This window comes from Anolis sagrei, chromosome 2, assembly GCF_037176765.1.
Source record: "Anolis sagrei isolate rAnoSag1 chromosome 2, rAnoSag1.mat, whole genome shotgun sequence".
Classification (NCBI taxonomy): domain Eukaryota; kingdom Metazoa; phylum Chordata; class Lepidosauria; order Squamata; family Dactyloidae; genus Anolis; species Anolis sagrei.
The window spans coordinates 2,193,597-2,216,988 of NC_090022.1; the positions used below are offsets into that span (position 1 = coordinate 2,193,597).

The 23,392-nt window shown below is 46.6% G+C and overlaps 1 protein-coding gene across 1 annotated transcript in view; it reads right to left on the reverse strand.

The window, feature by feature from the left end:
* Positions 1-23,392, reverse strand: part of LOC137096223 (zinc finger and SCAN domain-containing protein 2-like) — a 53,502-nt gene that overhangs the window by 12,899 nt on the left and 17,211 nt on the right. The window contains exon 2 of the mRNA XM_067464921.1: positions 16,100-18,128. Coding sequence (XP_067321022.1) covers positions 16,273-17,838 — 1,566 coding nt within the window. The 5' untranslated portion in view covers positions 17,839-18,128 and the 3' untranslated portion in view covers positions 16,100-16,272. Of the gene's footprint in view, positions 18,129-23,392 lie in introns of the transcript that reaches the window.

A 23,392-nucleotide genomic window follows, 5' to 3' on the forward strand; every position in this document is an offset into this window, starting at 1 on the left:
TCAAAGAAGAGAGCTGGGATGGATAAAGTGGCCCTGCTATAGAATTATAACAGAAAAAAAAGAACAGGAGATACACCTAAAATCCCAAGAAGAAGTAAAGAAATCATACCCAAATGTAACGTGGCTGCAATACAGACAATTAAAAGAATCATTTATGATGGATAAAAAAATTGGCTTTATGCAAGAAGACAATATTTGGGACAAAATTATAAGATCCAGGAAAAAAACAATATCATCAATATATAAAAAATTATTGGAGTGGAACACGGAAGAAGAGAGAATAAAAGAGTGTATGGTGAAATGGGCCAGTAATATAGGGAGACCAATAAATTTGGCAGAATGGGAAACCATATGGAAAAAAAAATTAAGATATACGAAAGCGTATGACCTAAAAGAAAATTGGCTCAAATTATTCTATAGGTGGCACTTAACACCCCAGAAATTGGGAAAATTTTATAAGAACTTAAACACCAGATGTTGGAAATGTGGGGAAACAATGGGCACATATTACCACATGTGGTGGAACTGCAAAAAAGCCAAAAGATATTGGAAAGAAATCCAAGAAAGATTACAATATATAATGAAGATTAAAATCCCACTCTCACCAGAAATATTTTTACTGGGAATAACAAAAGAGGAAACAGATAAGAATGCAGATAAATTACTATTCCTGGCAACTACAGCGGCGAGAATATGCTACGCCAGATACTGGAGAAAGGAGAAGATACCAGAAATTGACGAATGGGAAACGAAGTTAATGGAGGTAAAGAACATGGACAGACTAAGTTATCTAATCCAGAAAAGCAAAGGAATAATAGAAAAAGAAACAGATTGGACAAGAATTGATGAATATTTCAAAGAGAAAGGACTCAGAAACTGAAGATGGGAGAAAAGATATTTCCAAGACCCAAACGAGAAACTGAACAAATATGAAAAAGGAAAACAACACACAAGAAGGAAAGAAAAGGAAACTCTTCGCTAAAGACACTCGGAAGACAGGCCGAAGGAAGGGGGAAACCTCGATTCTTGTCTCTATTACTTTTAATGCACTCTTCACACTTTCTCTCTCTCATTTTCTATACCTCCACTTTCATCCACTCCATACTTCCCGTAGTCTATCACCCAATTACTCTTCTTCTCTATCTTTCTTTCCTTTACCCCCCCCCCCTTTATTCTTGCTGAATCTCTTCACTGATCCTTTTTTTTAAATCATCGCTCCTCTTTTAATCATATGTATATGAAAAATGTGAATAAAGATTATTTAAAAAAAATTAAAAAAAAGGAAGGGGTGAGAGAAGGAAGAAAGGGAGGAAGGAAGGGAGCAAGGAAGGAAGAGTGGAAGGACGGGATGAAGGGGGGAATGAAGTAAGGAAGGGGTGAGAGAAGGAAGAAAGGGAGGAAGGAAGGGAGCAAGGAAGGAAGAGAGGAAGGAAGGGATGAAGGGCAGAATGAAGTAAGGAAGGGGTGAGAGAAGGAAGAAAGGGAGGAAGGAAGGGAGCAAGGAAGGAAGAGAGGAAGGAAGGGATGAAGGGCGGAATGAAGTAAGGAAGGGGTGAGAAGGAAGAAAGGGAGCAAGGAAGGAGGAGCGGAAGGAAGGGATGAAGGGGGGAATGAAGTAAGGAAGGGATGAGAGGAGGAAGGAAGGGAGCAAGGAAGGGAGCAAGGAAGGAAGAGTGGATGGAAAGGATGAAGGGGGGAATGAAGTAAGGAAGGGGTGAGAGAAGGAAGAAAGGGAGGAAGGAAGGGGGCAGGGAAGGAAGAGAGGAAGGAAGGAGGGAGAGGAGGAAGAAAGGGAGGAAGAAGGAAAGGAGGAAGAAGTGAAGGAGGAAGGGGGAAAAAAGAAAGGGAAGGGTTAAGGGAAGAAAGGGAGGGAGACAAGGGAGGGAGACTGCAATGGCACTCCTAGCCCAACCCTCCCTCGCAGGGCCCCCCTGCCTTCCCTCAAGCCCACTCTGGAAGGAAGGAAGGAAAGGAGTGTGTGGCCAGCCCTGAGTTCCCTTGACACACACACACACACACACACCCCTGCCTGCTTTCCTGCCCATCTCTCTCTCTCTCTCTCTCTGCCTGCCTGCCTGGAGGTGAGTTTGTGGGCTCCTCCTCCCTCCCTCCCGAGCCCCCCCCCCTTCCTTCCTCCCTCCCTTCCTTCCAAGGCGGATTCCCAGGCTGAGCCCGGCTCCCCAGCACAGGCCTCCTCGGGCCTCCCTCCCTCCCTCCCTCCCTCCTCGGGCCTACCTCTTCCTCCTCTTCTCTGAGGGGATCCCAGGCCGAGGAAGGGGACAGGCCGCCGAGGAGTCTCCTGCTCCTCCCTCCCACACTCGCGAGTAGGCCTTCCTCCCCTCCCCTTCCACTCCCACGCGGGAGGATTCCACTCATCCCGGGAAGAAGCGTGGCTGCCTCTCCCCCGGCTAGGCCCAACCGGAAGAAGCGCCGCCCTCTCTCACTTCCGCCCGCAGAGGCCTCCCCCCCTTCCCTCGGTCTCCACTGGCCTGGCCGTGACGTCACCCAGAAGCCCTACTTCCGCCCGGCGCTGTCATGGCGGGAGGAGGAGGCGTGTGCCCAAAGAGGGGCGGGGCTTGGCCTTAAAGGAGCCGGACTGCAGGAAGGAAGGAGGGAGGGAGGCAGAGCTAGGCCTGGCCTCTCTCTCCTTCCTGGCCCAGCCTGGGGAGGGAGGGAGAGGGAAGACCTCTCTCTCTGTCTCTCTCTCTCTCTCTCTCTCACAGACACAACATGCACCCCTGGGTTGTTGCTGTGAATGGTTTTCCGGGCTGCCTGGCCAGGTTCCAGAAGCACTCTCTCCTGACATTTCCCCTCCATCTCTCTCTGGCTGAAGGCATCCCCAGAGGTTGGGAGGGAGGCCTCTTGCAAGCTGGGCGAGTAGAGTTCACATACATCCCTGTGGAGTGATGCCCAGACTGGGAGAGAGGAAGAACTCCTGTCTGTTGGAGGCAAGCATGGATGTTTCCATAGGTTTTAAATGCTGGCTGTGACTGTACTGTCTATTGTTTACTTTTGTTTATGAGATTGACTTTAACTGTTGTATTGTTTTCTTATTGCTTTTACTGTTGATGTACTTTGGGCTCGACCTCATGTAAGCCGCACTAACTCCCTTGGGGAGACGGTAGCGGGGTATAAATAAAGTTATTATTATTATTATTATTATTATTATTGATCACATTCATTCGCATTGAATAGCCTTGCAGGTCCAAAGCCTGGCTGCTTCCTGCCTGGCTTCCCACAGATATGTCAACCCCACTTGCCTGCTTTCCCACAGGCCTCACCCCTCCGAGGATGCCTGCCATAGAGAGGTGTGGGCGGGAATGCTTCTGGAACACGGCCATGCACAGCGACCCAGTGATTCCGGCCATGAAAGCCTTCGACAGCAAAATGCAGAAAATCAGTGGCTGATAATGTGAAAACTCGGTGAATGCAAAAACCCAGAGACTCTGTGGCCAGGACAGGGATTTCCTCTGGATAACAAGAGGCCTCTCCCTTTCCAACCCAGATGGATCAGGACCTTTCTCTCGTGGTCTGGCCAGGTCCTGAGTCCTCAGGAGATGAGGAAGGGGATCCTGGGAGAGATCCAGGGCGCATAGTTCCACTCTTTGGAAGTCCCTGAAAGCCTCAGGACCACCTGGCAAGGGAACCCCAAACCTTTCAGAAATGTTGTTGTTGTTCATTCCTTCAGTCGTCTCCGACTCTTCGTGACCTCATGGACCAGCCCACGCCAGAGCTCCCTGTCGGCCGTCACCACCCCCAGGGTCTCCTTCAAGGTCAGTCCAGTCACTTCAAGGATGCCATCCATCCATCTTGCCCTTGGTCGGCCCCTCTTCCTTTTGCCTTCCACTTTCCCCAGCATCATTCCCTTCTCCAGGCTTTGCTGTCTCCTCATGATGTGGCCAAAGGACTTCTGCTTTGTCTCTAGTCTCCTTCCCTCCAATGAGCTTTAGTCGGGCTTTATTTCCTGGAGGATGGGCTGGTTGGATCTTCTCGCAGTCCAAGGCACTCTCAGCACTTTCCTCCAACACCACAGCTCAAAAGCGCCTCTCTTCCTTCGCTCAGCCTTCCCGAAGGTCCAGCTCTCACATCCGTAGGTGACTCCAGGGAAGACCATGGCTTGGACTAGGCAATGGATCTTGGTTGCCAGTCTGATGTCTCTACTCTTGACTATTTTATCGAGACTGGACATTGCTCTCCTCCCAAGGAGGAAGCGTCTTCTGATTTCCTGGCCACACTCTGCGTCTGCAGTAATCTTTGCGCCTAGAAATAAAAAGTCTGTCACGGCCTCCACATTTTCTCCCTCTATTTTCCGGTTATCAATCATTCTTGTTGCCATAATCTTGGTTTTTTTGACGTTTAGCTGCAACCCGGCTTTTGCGCTTTCTTCTTTCACCTTGATTAGAAGGCTCCTCAGCTCCTCCTCGCTCTCGGCCATCAGTGTGGTGTCATCTGCATATCTGAGGTTGTGAATGTTTCTTCCAGCCATTTTCACCCCAGCTTTGCATTCATTGTATGGAAGGGTATTTTGGGGCCTGCTGTATTCAGAGTGTCTCCAATGTATGGTGAAGGCACCTGGTCCCCATACCCTCTATGTACATACAACCCTGGGAACGGAGAGTCCAGGACCATCAGTAAATATCCCTCTAGCGCTCTCCCAGCCTAGACATGGAATCACTTTTGTGTGTGAGTGACAGATAGACAATCCCTTTATCAGTAGGGATGTTTTGCACTATTTACCTGACCTTTTGTGTCCAGAGGTCTAGGATTCCCACAGAAGAAAAGGCTAAGCAAAGGTGAATAAATGAGCCTTTGGAATGGGTACGTGACCCTCTGGATCTGTGGCATTATCACCTTTTGTCTTCTGTGCCTGGCACGGTGGCAACAACTAATGGGCAACAAACTCTAGTCTATAAGCCTCTCTCTCACTATATGACTTTCATCTCTATTTCCTTTAAATGCTGTTCTATACTTCATCAATTCAGTTAACTTGTCCATTTCGACTGATGGATGTGAATCTTCACCAGCTGTTGTCACCATTCTCTGTAGTTAGGGAGATGTGTTGCGTATCCGAATGGACCCTTTGCTTATAAGAAAATTAAAGTCTTGAGTCCACCTTTTTATCGTGTCAGGAAAGAAATGAGAACATACTGTAAGTCACTTCTGGTGTGAGAGAAGTGGACATCTACAAAGACGATGCCTAGGGGATGCCCGAACGTGTTACCATCCTGCTGGGAGGCTTCTCTCACGTCTCCGCATGGGAAGCAAGGGTGTCTGTCAGGATAGGAGCTCATCCTGCCTTGCAGGATTTGAACCACCAACCTTCAGGTCAGCAGTTCAGCCGGCACAAGGGTTTAACCCATTGCGCCAGTCCGGCTAATATAATACAATTGCATCAGCACAGTGGGAGTAACAATGAACACAAGGAGCCCCTGGTAGCGCAGTGGGTTAAACCCCTGTGCCGGCAGGACTGAAGACTGACAGGTCGCAGGTTCGAATCCAGGGAGAGGCGGATGAGCTCCCTCTATCAGCTCTAGCTCCTCATGCAGGGACATGAGAGAAGCCTCCCACAAGGATGATAAAAACATCAATTTATCTGGGCGCCCCCTGGGCAATGTCCTTGCAGACAGCCAATTCTCTCACACCAGAAGCGACTTGCAGTTTCTCAAGTCGCTCCTGACACAACAAACCCCCCCCCCCAAAAAAAACCAAAACAACAACAACAATGAATGCAAGACACAAAGTCCTCAGTTATTCCAGAAACAGGGTCATTTCAGAGCAAACCCCCCACATATATACACCAAAGTATCAGAAGCACATTGGCTACCTCTCACTTAATTGTCCAATAACCATAGACACCTTAAAGTATTTAGAATGATAGAATAACTTTATTGTCACTGTACATTGTACAATAAAAGGAAATGCATTCCCCAACACACCTCACAAAAACGACATACCCATCCCTCCACACTTCAAGCACCAACCACCGTTTCAGAAGGAAGGTCTGTTTCTGTGCATGGGTTGCTCCCATGTTGACTTCAGGAGACACGACATCAGCTTTCAATAGTAAAATACTCTGGTTTTCTTTGTTTTTAGTCTCTTCCTTTTCAGCTGCTCTCAAATTTCTTTGAAGAAGGATATATAACTTGAATTCTGCAAGTAGGCAGCTGAAGAGTGGCAGGATGATGTTGTGGAAAAGGGAAGGGGAATGGAGGGGAGGGGAGGGGAGGGGAGGGGAGGGAAGGGGAGGGGAGGGGGAAGGGGAGGGGAAGGGAGGGAAGGGGGAAGGGGGGGAAGGGGAGGGAAGGGGAAGGGAGGGGAGGGGAGGAAACAGGAGAAACAGAAGGAAAGAAAGAAAGAAAAGGCAAAAGAAAAATAGAAAGAGAAGGATATGGAAAAAGAGAAACAGAAAGAGAAAGCAAAGGAGAAGATGGATGTAAAAAAAAAACCTACCGCTCAATTTCAGTATTGAATATTGATTACAAATTATTTGCTAATGTCTTGGTAGAAAGACTCAAGCATTTTCTAAAGGAAGAACAATGGGGCTTCCTCCCGTAAATGAAGAATGAATGATAATGTCAGAACCATAATAAACATTCTTATGAAAAGAACAACAATAAAGAATGTGCGTTTCTGGCGCTAGATGCAGAGAAGGCCTTCAACAACATAAATTGGAAGTTCTTCATCTAATTCCTGCAAGAATTCGATGATATGGGGCACTACTTCCTAAATTACATACAATTAGTATATAAGAAGCAAGAAGCGTTGTAAGGTCCTCCTTGATAAGAATTCGGGGAAAGTGGAAAAGCAGATTTCATTTTTTAAAAACCCTTTGGATATCCCCCCCGGAAGCGGTGCATAGGAAAGAACGAGGGTGGGAAAGATGGCTCGGATACAAAGAGATACAATAAACCCAAACAATAGCTATATGAAAGACTCGGGAAGAAATCAGGAAACTAGATGGAAATCTCTCATGTTTCCAATATAGGCAGCTGAATGAGGCCTTCAACAAGGACAAGAAATTAGGATTTGAAGAAGGAAGAAAACTATGGGACAAGAGAATGGTATCACAGAAAAAAGTGATGACTAAAATATATAAAGCCCTTCTAACATGTTCAACTGAAAAGGAACAAATTCAAGATTGCTTCACAAAGTTAGCAGCAAGAGAAGGAGAAAAGAAGAAGTGAATGGAGAAGGGCAAAGAGAAGAGGGAGAGGAGAGAGATGAAAGGAGGGAGAAGAGACAGAAAGAAGAGAAAGAGTGAAGAGAAAGGAGGCAGATGAGTGAGATGTGTGAGGTATGTGAGATGTGTATAGTGTGTGATAAGAAAAAGGTCAAAGATAGGGAAAAAACCAGAAGAAAAGAAAAATATAAAAAGAAAAAGGGAGGAAAGAGTGATCTGATATGGGTGATACGAGATGGGCAAACGTGTGTGAGATGTGCATGGTGTATGTGTGGAGTATAATGTGTGCAATTTGTGTGGTGTATGAACTGTGTGTACTATGTATGTGGTATGTGTTCTGTGCAATGTTCGTATTCCGTGTGATGCATATGATATGAAATGGGTGATATGAAATGGGCAGGTTGTGTGACATGCGTGTGGTGTATGATGTGTGTGGTTCGTCTGGTGTATGAAGTGTGTGTATTATGTGTGACCTGAGGTGTGTGTTCTGTGTGATGAAGTGTTCTGTGTAATGCCTGTGGTGTGTCAGATGTGGGGAGGGGAGGAGGGGGAGGGGGAGGGGAAAGGATGGGAGGGAGGGGGATTGAACAGTCAGACTTTTGCCACAACTGAACACACATCTTAAAGTCTTTAGGATTTCAAACTGGTAGGAAGGAATAAAAAACAGAAAAAAGAGGATGGTTCAGCCTTCCTTCCTTCAATCATGGCCTTCTAGTCTCATTTCAAGATGTTTTGGGTGCAGTTCTGTTCACGACTGGCCAATACTGTGATTTTCTGTTTAGTTCAAAGATAGCCAGAAGTGGATCCAACATCCAGACAGTTGAGGAGAGGAACATTGGGCATTGGGCAACCCATCAGGAAGAAGAAGGCACAATGCCTTGGCGTAGTCGTGGTTCTCTTGATTTCCTCGGATTCCACCTGGCTCTCACTCCTGGTGCTGTTGTCTCCTGCTGTCTCCGCAAATTCCCCTTTCTCTCCGAGTCTTTGGTACAGAGTCTGTTTCCGACTGGGCTTGATCCGGCTGAAACCCTGGCTGAAATCTTTGCCATATCCCAACACTTGTGAGGCTTTTCACCTGAGGATAATGAGAAGAAGGACATCACATGACACAAGGCAGCTTCACCAGCTTGGTGAAGGACCCCATTTTGGGCCCAGATCCAAAATATGATGCCTGTTGCACCCCACCTGGCTCCCTTCCCAGACCAGAAGTCCAGCAGGGAATCAGAGTTGGAGACCCCATGCCGGGATCCCAGCCAGACCCATTCAAATGAACCAGAGAAGGAAATGCAAAGACTACAAAAGACTTCTAGAACCAACTTTGTCCTGTGCTGCATTTGACTCACCTTAGGAGGAACGGGGCAACCAAAGAGCTCTGATGTCAGTTGGAAGCCTCTTGCATCCTTCTCCTTGCATCGTTGGCAACAAAACAGGCCAGGGTCTTTCTCAGCCATATGTGTGAGCCTTCATGATACAGATCTTCGTGGTACAACTTATCCATACAGACTTGTACCATGGGGGGCGGGGCGGGTTGTGATCTCTCTGGAGCTTTGTATGAAAGCTTGGCCTCACCCTTGATGCTTGTGGGGCTTGTAGTCCAAGCTGTGCTCCTGCAGAAAGAAAGAAAGAAAGAAAGAAAGAAAGAAAGGGCTTGAGTCCACTGCACAAGGCGTATGGTTCCCAAACCGCAGTCCTGCTGACACGAGGGTTTAACCCTTTGCGCCACTGGCTGGGGGCTCCATCTCACAGAGTAATTCCATTGTCCTTTTTAGAAGGTTGGGTTGCATCTATTAGGATGATTGTCTTAGAGTTCTGTTACTTGCTGTAATTTAGTTTTGGGTGCAGTTCTGTTCACGACTCCGGCCCTGTTTACCTCTCCGAACACATTCTCCCCTACGTACCATCAAGATAACTAAGATCATCTGGAGAGGCCCTGCTCTCGGTCCCCACCGGCCTCACACGCACGCCTGGTGGGGACGAGGGACAGGGCCTTCTCGGTGGTGGCCTCGCGACTCTGGAACTCTCTCCCACTGGAGGTCAGAACCGCCCCGTCTATCCTGACATTCAGGAAACGGGTGAAGACGTGGTTGTGGAGACAGGCTTTCGATAAATGAGACAGCACCCTAGGATTGTGGATGGAAGATGAGGTATACTTGTTTTTAATATGACGACTGACCACCGTAGTTTTAAATATAGTTGTTATTTTATTTATTTATTTATTTACTTACTTACTTACTTTGCTTCTATACCGCTGTATCTCAAGCCCACAGGCGACTCACAGCGGTTCACAAACAGTAAAAACAGTAGAAACAGCTGTGGTTCCATACCACATATAACAATTGACTTAACACATTATCCATAAATTACCGATAAGCAATTACAATGCACAATTATTACAAAAAACAACCGTACCCAATCTTCTCATCATCCAAGCGTAGTCCAGGTTCGTCGTCCATTGTTCCATTCCTATGTTCCATTACCAGATTGCACTAAATTACTCAAACGCCTGCACAAACATCCAGGTCTTCACCTTTTTGCGGAATACCATTAGAGATGGTGCTAGTCTAATGTCCGTAGGAAGGGCGTTCCACAGCCGAGGAGCCACCACCGAGAAGGCCCTATCTCTCGTCCCCGCCAGCCGGGCTTGAGAAGCAGGCGGGATCGAGAGCAGGGTCTCCCCGGAAGATCTCAAAGTCCTGGTGGGTTCATAGGCAGAGATGCGGTCGGATAGGTAGCTTGGGCCGGAACCGTTTAGGGCTTTAAAGGCCAACGGCAGCACTTTGAATTCAGCCCGGTAGCAGATCGGTAGCCAGTGGAGTTGGCGCAACAGGGGGGTGGTATGCTCCCTGCGCTCCGCTCCTGTTAAAATCATGGCTGCCGAGCGTTGGACTAGTTGGAGCTTCCGAGCTGTCTTCAAAGGCAACCCCACGTAGAGAGCGTTGCAGTAGTGTAAACGGGATGTAACCAGAGCGTGGACTACCGTGGCCAAGTCAGACTTCCCAAGGTACGGGCACAGCTGGCGCACAAGCTTTAGCTGTGCAAATACTCCCCTGGTCACCGCCGAAACCTGGGGTTTATTTTAAATGTGTTATTGTAATTATGAACTATGATATTTTACTGATTGTATGTTTTTATGGCTGTAAACTGGGCTGAGTCCCTCTAAGAGGTGAGAAACTCGGTATAGAAAACTTTGAAATAAATAAATAAATAAACAAATTTTTGTCTCTTCCTCTTCCTTTTTAGAGTCTTTATTCTGCTTGCTTGCGTGTTTGTATTTCTGTTCTATTCAATAACAATGAATGTCAAAGATGCCAAATGTTTCCACTTTGCTAAAATATAAAGCACTAAAAACTTTGGGAAAGGTTCCTTCTTTCCCCAATTGCGGGTCAATTAACCAAAAACGGATCAGAAACATCACAAAGGAAATGTCATATTTCCAATTTGGCCACACTGGGACATCATCCTTTGTGTCCCCGCCACCATTTCTTGGGGGCCATGGAGCTCTGCGCGACTGCCTGTCTGTCACCAATCGAGTCTGCTAATGTCAGAATGAGACTCCCATGTGATAGGCAAGAAGGAGCATCCCCAGACTTTGCCTAAATGGGGCAAAATAGTATTCAACCGGGAAAACCTAGAATACTCACCAAAAATATATGTGCATAGCAGACAAACTCTAGGTTGAATCCAAGGTACATTTGGGTTTTCTATGTAGTGTAGTCAAGCCGCATATAACTGCATCTGTAACTGATCCAAAGGAACAACTTGACCGGAGTTGGAAGTCTTGCAAGTGCCCAGCCTCCCTCCCTCCCAGCTGCCATCTCTGCTCAGACCTGAACCTCATCCCGATTGTGACATCATCATCCACGGCATCAGAAGGTTTGTGATCAGCTAAGGCTGCCTCCATGTCAACAACCGTTTAGACAACCTCTGCAACTAGGCCCCGTCTGCAATGCTATATAATATAGTTTATCTGCTGTGAACTGCATTATATGAACCTACGTGTGGCAGAATATATGGCGCCTAGAGTGTTTCTTTATTTGAAGTTACATAATTGGGGTAGAAGAGTTTAACATGAAGCACTCTCTCACTAATCAAAAAGGGTTGGTTACGCACAGATTGTGAACAGGTAATTGGTAATATTGGTAAAATACATTTTTTTTTTACATTTCAGATGGAAGATGAGCAAGTAAGAGACTGTATGATAAAATGGGATGTGTATCGACCAGAAGTTGATGGCAAAAGTGACTAGGAGACTGATATTGGAATCATATGATAATAGAGTTGGAAGAGACCACATAGATCATCATTAACTGACCCAAATACTACTTTTTCTGTTACTTTTGTGAGTGTTGCCTATAAACGTGTAGCTCAGAACTGTCACCGTTAGTTTCTCATCACAATATTACTACATGGTAAGAAATAGTTTATATACTCCCCCTCCCCCATATAAAACTATGCTATAAAAGTGCCAATATATGGGAGCTGATTTTCCAGCCACAGAGAACAGATATGACAATATAATGTATTTGGATCTTGTGGCCTGGCCAGGTTCTGAGTGCTCAGGAGACGAGGAAGGGGATGCTGGGAGAGATCCAGGGAGCATAGTTCCAGTCTTTGGACGCACCCGAAAGCCTCGGGAGGACCTGGCAAGGGAACCCCAAACCTTTCATAAATGTATAGAATTATATTTTGGGGTCTGCTGTATTTGTAGTGTCTCCAATGTATGGTGAAGGCCCCTGTTCCCTTTCCCTTCTATTTACATACAACTCTGGGAACGGAGAGTCCAGTACCATCAGTAAATATCCCTCTAGCGCTCTCCCAAACCTATAGAATCCCTTTTGTGTGTGAGTGACAGATAGACAATCCCTTTATCAGAAGGGCTGTTTTGCACTGTTTACCTGGCCAGATATGTCCAGAGGTCTAGGATTCCCACAGATGAAAAGGCTAAGCAAAGATGAATAAATGAGCCTTTCGAATGGGTAAGCGACCTTCTTGATGTGTAGCATAATCACCTTTTGTGTTCTGTGCCTGGCACTGTTGCCGTCTTCAGAATTAGACATTAAGTCAATCAGGGAATCATCTGCATACCCACGCCATTCACCCTCCTCAGTTTTGCGCCCTCCACAGGGTGTCCTCACAACTGAATGAACCTTTAAACCCTCCAAAAATCGGCTGTTCTTCCTGCCATGGGGAACCTCTCCTTCCCTAACAGAACCCCCACCAATCATGGCTCATATCATAACCCTTCAGGAGGGAGGCGTGGGAGGCCTGAATAGCTGTGAAAGTGTATTGAAAGTCATGATTTTCTCTGTGAAGTTGTGCTTGTACATCTTCAAGTGGTAGCTTGGGCCTTGCCTCCATTTTGGCCAAATTGTGATGAACCTCTTTTGTTGGCCTTCAAACCCAAATAATGTTGTTCTCTGTCTTGTCTGATCTGATTTAGTGCAACTTCACAAAGTACCTTAGGTTAGGTTATTGGGTGCTGCTTTAATTATAAGTAATTGTTTTATATGCTTGTGGCTTTCTCTTTCATTGCATTGTTTGTTTATTCTTTGCGTTGTTCCAGGCACATTGTGCCGTATGTAAGGAAGTCCGAGTCCCTTCCGGGAGATGGAGGCAGAGTACAAAAAATTCGTTATTACTACGAACCGGCTATATGTGGTTTCTCCTGAAATCAATACCAAAGGTGAGGAAGGGGAGGCCCCAGGAAAAGGACATCCCTCCTCAGGAGGCCCAAAACAACCCAAATTCCCCAAATCTGTAAACAAGCAGGGTCTCTCTTTCTCTGCCCTCCCTCCAAGACTCCTGAGGTCTTCCTGTGGGGAGGTATTATGGGAACCGGGGTCCAAAGATATACCTCTGGACTAATAATGTAGTAACACAGAAACCTTTTTTACATTTTGGACATTAGTTAATATATACCTGATCAACCTCTGCCATCAGAAGTGACCACTACATGTTAAAGCGATGGCAGATAATCAATGCACATTTTCCTTGTTTCATTCTAAATCCATGTCTGCATGGACAAACACAAACATACATGATCCCATGAGGAAGAAAGCCTTTACTTTCAAGAACTTGGGGGACATATTTGTTTTGGACTACAACTCCCAGGGTCCTCATGCCTGGGATTATGGGATTTGTAGTCTAAGAGAGGCATTCCCCCCAATCTCTGGCCCAGGGATTCCCACGCTCTATTCCTCGGGATTTCTTGGACTTCAACACCTCAGCTGCCTTGGCCCAAGATCAAGGATTTCTGGACATGGAGTCCCCAGGAAGTGGAAGGCCAGGGCTTGGGAAGGGAGGCTCCTGAGAAGGGACAATGCTTCCATGGCTGAACAGGTCTTCCCACCAGGAAATGCTTCCTCATGTTTAGGTAGAAGCTTCTTTCCTGTAATTTGAATCGGTTGCTTTATATCTTAGTCTCCAGAGAAGCAGGAAAAACTTGCTCTTTCCTCCTCAATGGGACATCCTTCCAAATATGGGCTCTCCTGTCCACTCAGCCTTTTCCCCCTCCAAACTAAACACCCCCAGCTCCCTCAGCCATTCCCTATCGCCCTTCTCTGGAGACATTCCAGCATCTCAAAATCTTGCTTGAATTGTGCGACCCAGAACTCTGACGCAGGGTCATTCCAGGGGAGATGAGAGCTGACTAAACTTACCCGGATCTAGACGCTCCCACTGGGACAGCTAAGAATCACATTGGCTTTTTAAGCTGATGTATCAGACTTTATTAAAACAGCAATTTTTATTCAAAGACAAAAAAAAGACATAGCATGTTTATACAAATGACAATTTTTGGTATTTAATTTTTCTTTTTACACAAATTATAATTTTCGTATTTTTTTAAAGGACTACTTAACAAAGAGCAAACACGGACACACACCTAGCGCAGTAAGAACAAAACTAATGAACAAACACTAGTCTATGGAAGTCTCACTTGCTCTATGATTTTTATCTCTATTGACTCGGTTTCCTTTCAATGCTGTTCTATACTTCATCCATTCACTTAATGTGTCCATCTCAACTGATTCATGAGTCCAGTCACATCTTGCTTGGACTACTGCAACACTCTCTACGTGGGGCTGCCTTTGAAGATAGTTTGGAAGCTTTAGATGGTTCAGAGATAATTAATGGACTACCGTAAAGGGAGAGAACCCTTCCCATGTTAAGGCAGCTCCACTGGCTGCTGGTCTGCTTCTGGGCTAAAGGCAAAGTGCTGGTGATTACCTATAGAGCCCTAAATGGTTCAAGCCAGACTGTTTGAGAAGCCGCATATCTGTACACAAACCAGCACGAGCACTGCAGTCTGTGGAGGAGGCCCCCCTCTCGGTCCCACCCCGATCCCAAGCAAGGCTGGTGGGGACAAGAGTTGGGAGGGGGGGTTCTCCGTGATCACCCCCTGCCTCTGGAATATTCTCCCTAAAATACTAAAAATGGCTCCATTTATGCACTTTTTCTTATGGAGAGGAGGAGGACTAGTACATCTTTATATATACTCTCACCTAGATATTGGACACCTACCTCAGCTCCTTGGAAGCCGTAAATTACTTTATGCTTTAATGTCTTCTTAATCTAACTTGTAACATTGGGGGGGGGGGCGTTAATCATGGTAAATGTGTGTGATGTATTAGATTGTTTATGTCATTTTTAATTTTGGGGGGGTTTTTTTGGTTGAGTTCATAGGTTTATATCGAGATTGTTTTATCTGTTGTTTTTGACTTATCATCTGTATGTTTCTGGCACTGAATGTTTGCCATTTTGTTACTTGCTGGAAACCACTGAGAGAGGGCGGGTGACAAGTACATTATTATTATTATTAATATTCACCAGCCAATGTCATCATTCTTTGTCTTCTATTCTCTGCAGTTAGGGAAATATGCTGTGTATCCTAATGGACTCTTTGGCAACGGTGGTGATTAAACACTCAAATACGGAAATGGGTTCTCTCTAAGCAGGGATAAGTATATACAAAGCAAGGAGAAGAATTGTGAGGGAGAACTCCTAGAGAGACAAGGTGATAAGTACACACAAAGCAAGACTGGTGGTCTCATGTTCCAGGGTCCTCCCAGTATAAAGTCTGAGGAACACAAGCTAGACCAAGACAATATGTACTTATGAGAAAGCTAAAGTCTTGAGTCCAGTTAAATTAATACAATTGCTGCTACACAGTCGGAGGAACAATGAACACAAGTCAAGGTCAAGAGTCCAATTAATGCAGACAAGTCGAGCGCTGCAGATCCAGGTCAGGAGAAAGAATAAACTATAGCCAAGGCTGCAATCCAATAGTCACATGCCAGGAGTTCATTCAACAAAGCTGATAAAATAACAACCATGAAATCAAGAGTACAAACTGAATTCAGAGTCCCAAAGTCAAGTCGGAAATTCAGGGATACAAACAAAGCCCTGGTTCATAAATGAAACCAGAAGTAAGTCCAGAATTTGGAGTCAACTATTCAGGATACAACAAAGTCCAAAAAGGGTTACAGGTACATGGCTGGAGCCCAAAATTCTGAGAGGCAGTATTTGCTACCCTTGACATTAAGTCCAGGCTGGTCCGCCTCTGGGGGTTGGTGCTTATCTCCATTTCTTAGCCGTAGACAACTCCAAGGTCATGTGACCTGCATGACTGCATGGAGCGCCATTGCAAAGAGCTATTCTTTTTCAGAGCCCTTTAATCCAGATATCTCAGCTGCTACTCATTTCAGCAAACCTTCACAGATCATCCTAGAAGCCTGTGCTGGATTTCCTTGTGGAGGAGGTTAGGCGAACTCCTTGGAAGTTTGCTGCCCCTCTGACTGAGCCCTGCTCCCAAGGCCTCACAAACTGAAGCTCTTTCCCCATTCCATGCGACTTCTCCCCTGTGTGGGTCCTTTTGACAGGATGAAGATTGTTACTGACTGAAACTTTCTCTACATTCCATGCATTTCTACAGCTTCTCCCCTATGTGGGTTCTTTGATGGGAACGCAAATGTCCACTCTGACTGAAGCTCTTTCCACATTCCATGCATTTATATGGCTTCTCCCCTGTGTGGGTCCTTTTGACAGGATGAAGATTGTTACTGACTGAAACTTTCTCTACATTCCATGCATTTCTACAGCTTCTCCCCTATGTGGGTTCTTTGATGGGAACGCAAATGTCCACTCTGACTGAAGCTCTTTCCACATTCCATGCATTTATATGGCTTCTCCCCTGTGTGGGTCCTTTGATGGGTACGTAGACTGTCACTCCGACTGAAGCTTTCCCCACATTCCATGCATTTATGTGGCTTTTCCCCTGTGTGTGTCCTTTGATGGGTACGTAGACTGCCACTCCGACTGAAGCTTTCTTCACAATCCATGCATTTATATGGCTTCTCCCCTGTGTGAGTCCTTTGATGGGTACGTAGACTGTCACTCCGACTGAAGCTTTCTCCACATTCCATGCATTTATATGGCTTCTCCCCTGTGTGGGTCCGTTGATGGGTACGCAGGTCATTTCTCTGACTGAAGTTCTTTCCACATTCCATGCATTTATATGGCTTCTCCCCTGTGTGCTTCCTTTGATGGGAACGTAGATTACCACGGTGACTAAAGTTTTGTCCACAGTCTATGCATTTATAAGGCTTCTCCCCTGTGTGGGTTCTTAGATGGGAATGTAGACTGTCACTGCGACTGAAGCTTTCTCCACATTCCATGCATTTATGTGGCTTCTGCCTTGTGTGGGTCCTTCGATGGGTACACAGTTTGTAATGCTGACTGAAGTTCTTTCCACATTCCATGCATTTATATGGCTTCTCCCCAGTGTGGGTCCTTAGATGTGAATGCAGATTTCCATTCTGACTGAAGCTCTTTCCACATTCCATGCATTTATATGGCTTCTCCCCTGTGTGGGTCCTTAGATGTGCATGCAGATGTCCATTCTGACTGAAGCTCTTTCCACATTCCATGCATTTATATGGCTTCTCCCCTGTGTGGATCCTTTGATGGGACCGTAGATGGCCACTCTCACTGAAGCTCTTTCCACATTCCATGCATTTATGTGGCTTCTCCCCTGTGTGTGTCCTTTGATGGGAACGTAGAGTGCCACTGTGACTAAAGCTTTGTCCACATTCCATGCATTTATATGGCTTCCCCCCTGTGTGGGTCCTTAGATGAAAATGCAGTTGTCCATTCTGACGGAAGCTTTCTCCACATTCCATGCATTTATGTGTCTTCTGCCTTGTGTGGGTCCTTTTATGGGAATGCAGATTTCCATTCTGACTGAAGCTCTTTCCACATTCCATGCATTTATATGGCTTCTCCCCTGTGTGGGTTCTTAGATGGATACACAGTTTGTTACTGTGACTGAAGTTCTTTCCACATTCCATGCATTTATATGCCTTCTCCCCCGTGTGCTTCCTTTGATGGGAACGTAAACTGCCACTGTGACTAAAGCTTTGTCCACATTCCATGCATTTATGTGGCTTTTCCCCTGTGTGAGTCCTTTGATGGGAACGTTGATGGCCACTCTGACTGAAGCATTTTCCACATTCCATGCATTTATAGGGCTTCTCCCCTGTGTGGGTCCGTTCATGTACAGTAAGAGAACTTTCCCTAGCAAATTGTTTTCCACACTCCATACACTGATGTAACTTCTCCCCTGTGTCTGATCTAGGATAGGGAGGTAGAGTGCTTGCCATTTTTTTACATTTATAATTCAAATATGATGCCAGGGGTTCAGGGATATAACCTCCTGAACAGCAGTTTTTGTCTTGCTGTAGCCTTCTGCTTGCTTTCCCAAGCCTCTCTTTTTACAGCAAAATCTTATTTCCTCCCTTAACTGCACAGGAATGTAGCTTCAAATATATTTTTCTAGTACTTATTTTTTCTTGTTGTCATTGCTGTGTATCTTGAAGTCACTTTGAACTTGCAGCACTCCTCAGGCCAAGCTCTCACAAGGCGTTCTTCGCAGAACTTGTTCCGAAGTTACCTGCCAGAGAAATGAGAGGGAAATCTCTTCAGGAGTTGAACAGAGAAAGATCTCATGGAACACGAAGAGGAAGTCTAGTGCTGTAGCAAACCAAGAGGAAGAGGGAAGCTGCCCATTGCCAGGTGACACTTCCCCAACTACGAACAATCCTTCCTCAGGTACAAAGGGGACAGGCACAAAGATTCTCTGTGTGCGATTTCTTACACTGCCAGGTGTTCAGGGAGGGGCCTTTAGAATCCTCAGCCAGGGGGGTCCTGGGCCTCTCTCAACTACAAACTCTAGAGTCCTGCAGGGAACAGACACAGGACTTCAAAGGGGAAGCACGCTCTTCTCCTCCTTGGAAGGCCAGACTCATAACTTTTCTGAGGCTGCAGGGATTCTTCCTCCTTGTGGCTTTTTGGGCCTTCTCCTTTTGAATCCACCCTCCCCTCCTTTCTTTGCAGGCCCCTCCACCCTCCTCTTCCTGCCTCCCGAAGGCACTGACACCCTTCCCGCCCTTCCTTTGCTCATGTATGGGGAGCTGTGGATGTGTTGCAGCCACCCCAGGCTTCACGGATTACCTCCAGCTCCGCAGTGTGGTGTGTCTGTTTTGAAAAATGTGTTTCTTTAAAACATGATGTCATGAAATCTACCTTTGAGACGACAGGGCCGAAGCCTGCATGACAGTGGCTGTCATCTTGGAAGGCAGGCAGAGCAGGAGGAGGAGTCAAGCCGACTCCTGATTGGGGATAGCAATTGGGGGAGGAGTCGGTAGAGAGAGGGAAAATAAGCTGTCAGCTTTTGACAGAGAGGGAGAAGTGTCTTAACATCAGACAGGGAAAGAAGTGAGTTTTAGGAGAGGAAGCTAGATAGAGCAGGGATCTGACAGAAAAGGAAGAGCTTTTAGTGAGCCTTAAGTTTAGGGAATAGGTTGAGACAAAAGACTAGGATTTTACTGTGTTGTTAGGGCCAGTAAAAGAAAGATTTGTCTCCTTATACTAGGGACAGTATAGGGGAGCTTATTGCCCTGTGCAGACAGGAGTCTGTTCTCAAGTGATACTGTGTCTAAAGATAGAACAGTATGTTTAAGGAGTCTCACAGTTGTTAAAAGCTTTTCTGTCAGGGGAACTATTTGTTTAAGTAACCAAGTTTCTGCAACTGAATCACTCTTCTGTACCACTCAATTCTATGAGTTGTTGTTAATATAAAGTTCAATAAACCATTTCTAGTTAACTTTTAACTGGTGTATGCCTCAATCTATCCATTTCCTCAGAACTCACTCTGTCAAACCCATTTTAAAGTCCAGTCATCCAGTGAGGAAGCCATAGAAGAATCAAGAGCTCAAACACCCCTTACCTATAACACATTCACACCTTTGGTTCCTCAGGCCAATAATTCTGAGGTGGTGGCGGCTTATACTACCAAGAACATTCGGTCATCTATAATATTTTATTCTCCTATGCCTTGAGGTGGGATTGATTTGTTTGTTCCCCCCTGCCCAGATATCCTTTAAATTCGCTATACATGAGCTTGTGTTCCCGAAACACAATTGTTTAGGTATTACTGTTTTAAACATTTCTTATTAATGGTTTATGAGTTGTAATTCATTTTAAAGGAAAGGGATGAGAATGTAGACCTGGAGACTGGAGTTGCACCAACCTCTGCACCAGGTGGGCTTTGGAGAGGAGGGCATCCCATCATGGGGAGACCGCAGAAGAGAAGGCCCTCCTGGTTTCCATGGGTGCTCATATTTATACAGACTTCATGTCCATGTAACACTGCTTCTATCAGCACCCTCATTTTTTATACATCCTTTACTGAAAAGGGGGGGGGGGAGAAAAAATGGGGGAAGGTAGGTGACCTCTGGTCTCTTCCAATCTAGTCACAAAGAAAGCTATAATCATACGCTTCACCTTCTAGACCTCTCTCTATTTACTCTTTTCTCATATTAAAATTATATTTTCCTGTTCAATCCTTTTTCCAGAAATCATTTCCTCACCTCTGATGTCCCTAAACCGTATTGTAAGAAGTTTTATGAATAGAAGAGGCGAGAGCGGGCATCCCTGCGGGGTCCCTGTTTGACTTTCCTATGGCTTGCCTAGGCTTCCCTTTGCAGTCCCTTGTGCCGTCTGTCTAGTGCAGTGGCTCCCAACCTTTTTTGGGACCAGGGGCCACTTTGGCCAGGGACCCCTCTCCAACATTAGGACCCAAAGGGTTACGAATCAGTTTTTGGTCAACATTAGATTTGGTTTGGTTATTTGGGGTGCTGATTCAGAAAACTGCACTGGAGAGAACACATCAGCTCTACTTTCTGACACAGAACAACATATGCCACCCAGGATTCACCATCTGCTTGTCACAAGAAATGTAACGTGCAGATTTGATATGATATATGGTTTGAATGAAACTGAATGAAAGAATGAATGAATGAGAGTGAATAATTTTGAAGACACAAAAATCATTAACTACCCAGGGCAACAGACACGATGGCTCTGGAACGTCCCCTCTCAAGTAGCCGAGCCAAACCTGCTCCTTGGCAGCCATGAAGCAGATGAAGAGAAGACTCAAGTGCGTGTGGCATTCAGAGGCTAGCAAGTCAAATCCACAAGGTCTAGATACTAAACTGAATTAAATACAGAATTCTTAAAAACGGATCAGTTGAACCTGGCTCAATCCCTCTTCAAGGGGCTCAAAATGGGGGACAATTTTCAGGAACTCAAGGAAAGGGATGGTTCCCAGAGCGAAGCGCAAACAAGGCTGACTGTCATAGAATCATAGAATCATAGAATCAAAGAGTTGGCAGAGACCTCATGGGCCATCCAGTCCAACCCCATTCTGCCAAGAAGCAGGAATATTGCATTCAAAGCACCCCTGACAGATGGCCATCCAGCCTTTGTTTAAAAGCTTCCAAAGAAGGAGCCTCCACCACACTCCGGGGCAGAGAGTTCCACTGCTGAACGGCTCTCACAGTCAGGAAGTTCTTCCTTATGTTCAGATGGAATCTCCTCTCTTGTAGTTTGAAGCCATTGTTCCCTTGCGTCCTAGTTTCCAGGGAAGCAGAAAACAAACTTGCTCCCTCCTCCTCCCTGTGGCTTCCTCTCACATATTTATACATGGCTATCATATCTCCTCTCAGCCTTCTCTTCTTCAGGCTAAACATGCCCAGCTCCTTAAGCCACTCCTCATAGGGCTTGTTCTCCAGACCCTTGATCCTTTGAGTCGCCCTCCTCTGGACACATTCCAGTTGTTTTTGGATGTCAAAGTGTAATAAGAAATTGAATGTGCAAATGTGAATTTAAAATGATGTGTGGGAATGAATGGAAGGATGTATGAATGGAGTGAATGATTTTGGAGACATCAGTATAATATGAAGGCCTGCAATCACTAACTACCTGCTTGCTGGACTTGCTAAGGAGAAACCCTGATAAGAACTGGGAGAGGGATAAAGGAAATGTTTGCAACCTTCCTTATGTTGAGAAGGAAGTCAACACAAGCCTTGTCTTTGTCAACACCAATCAAGAAGATCAACACTGAGATGGAAGCCAGGATGGAAGACGTCTATCATTAATTTACAACTTTGGGACGACATCAACAGAATATGCCTATAAAAGACTCAGCCTAATAATGCTCAAAGTGTGACAGACAGAGACACTGTTCACCCGCCATGCTCTGCTCCATGGGAAGGACAGAGGTGGTGTATTCGGAGAGTGGCAGATCTACTATGGGAAAGCATGATTCTGGTCACTTTGGGGCTTCTTTCTCAAGGGAAAAAAGAGAGGGAGGGAGAGAAGGGAAGAAAGGGATGAAGGTAGGGAGCAAGGAAGGAAGAGCAGAATGAAGAGAGGGAGAAAGGGATGGAGGGAGGAATGAAGTAAGGAAGGAGGGAGAGAAGGAAGAAAGAGAGGGAGGGAGGAAGGAAGGAAGGAATGAAGTAAGGAGGGAGGGAGAAAAGGAAGAAAGGGAGGGAGAGAAGGGAAGAAATGGATGAAGGAAGGGAGCAAGGAAGGAAGAGCAGAAGGAAGAGAGGGAGAAAGGGATGGAGGGAGGAATGAAGTAAGGAAGGAGGGAGAGAAGGAAGAAAGAGAGGGAGGGAGGAAGGAAGGAAGGAATGAAGTAAGGAGGGAGGGAGAAAAGGAAGAAAGGGAGGGAGAGAAGGGAAGAAATGGATGAAGGAAGGGAGCAAGGAAGCAAGAGCAGAAGGAAGAGAAGAAGGAAGGGATGAAGGGAGGAATGAAGGAAGGAAGGAGGGAGAGAAGGAAGAGAGGAAGGAAGGGATGAAGTGTGGAATGAAGTAAGGAAGGGGTGAGAGAAGGAAGAAAGGGAGGAAGGAAGGGGGCAAGGAAGGAAGAGTGGAAGGAAGGGATGAAGGAGGAAGAAAGGGAGGAAGAGAAAGAAAGGAGGAAGGAAAAAAGAAGAAAGGGAAGGATGAAGGGAAGAAGGGGGGGGGAGACAAGGGAGGGAGACTGCAATGGCACTCCTAGCCCAATGGCCCTTCTGCCTTCCCTCAAGCCCACTCTGGAAGGAAGGAGAGGAGCCCTTCCCAAAGAGAGTGTATGGACAGCCCTGAGTTCCCTTGACACGCACACACACACACCCCTGCCTGCCTGTCCATCTCTGTCTGTCTGTCTGTATACCTGCCTCGAGGTGTGTTTGTGGGCGACCCCCCACCCCCCTTCTCTCGCCCCCCCCCCTTTGCGCCCAGGTGGGGGTTGGGAGAGTGAGCTGGGGAGGAAGGGGGTGGGGGCTGCGGGGGGGGGACTTCTCCTCCTCCTCCTCCGCCCACAGGAAGCCCCCCCCCCTGCCAGGCCCCCCAGGCACGGAGGTGGACCCAGGCTGACCCAGGGAGACACGCAGGCAGGCCCCAAGGGCAGGGTCAGGGGGCTTGGGGGTCCTTTCCCGAGGGGCGCCTCCCTCCCTCCTCCCTCTCCCTCTCTCTTCCGGGCTGAGCCCGACTCCCCAGCACAGGCCTCAGGCCTCCCTCCCTCGCTCCCTCCTTGGGCCTCCCTCTTCCTCCTCTTCCCTGAGGGAATCCCAGGAGGAGTCGGAGGAGGCCCGTCCACGAGTATTCTCCGAAGAGCCTCCTGCTCCTCCCTCCTCCCTTCCCTCCCTTCTTCCCTCACGGTTCCCCTCCCACGCGGGAAGATCCCACTAATCCACCTGGGAACTGGGGCTGCCTCTCCCTCCTTGGCTAGGCCCAACCGGAAGCAGCGCCGCTCTCTCCCACTTCCGCCCCCCGCGGAGGCCTCCCCCCCTTCCCTCTGTCAACAACGGCCTGGCCGTGACGT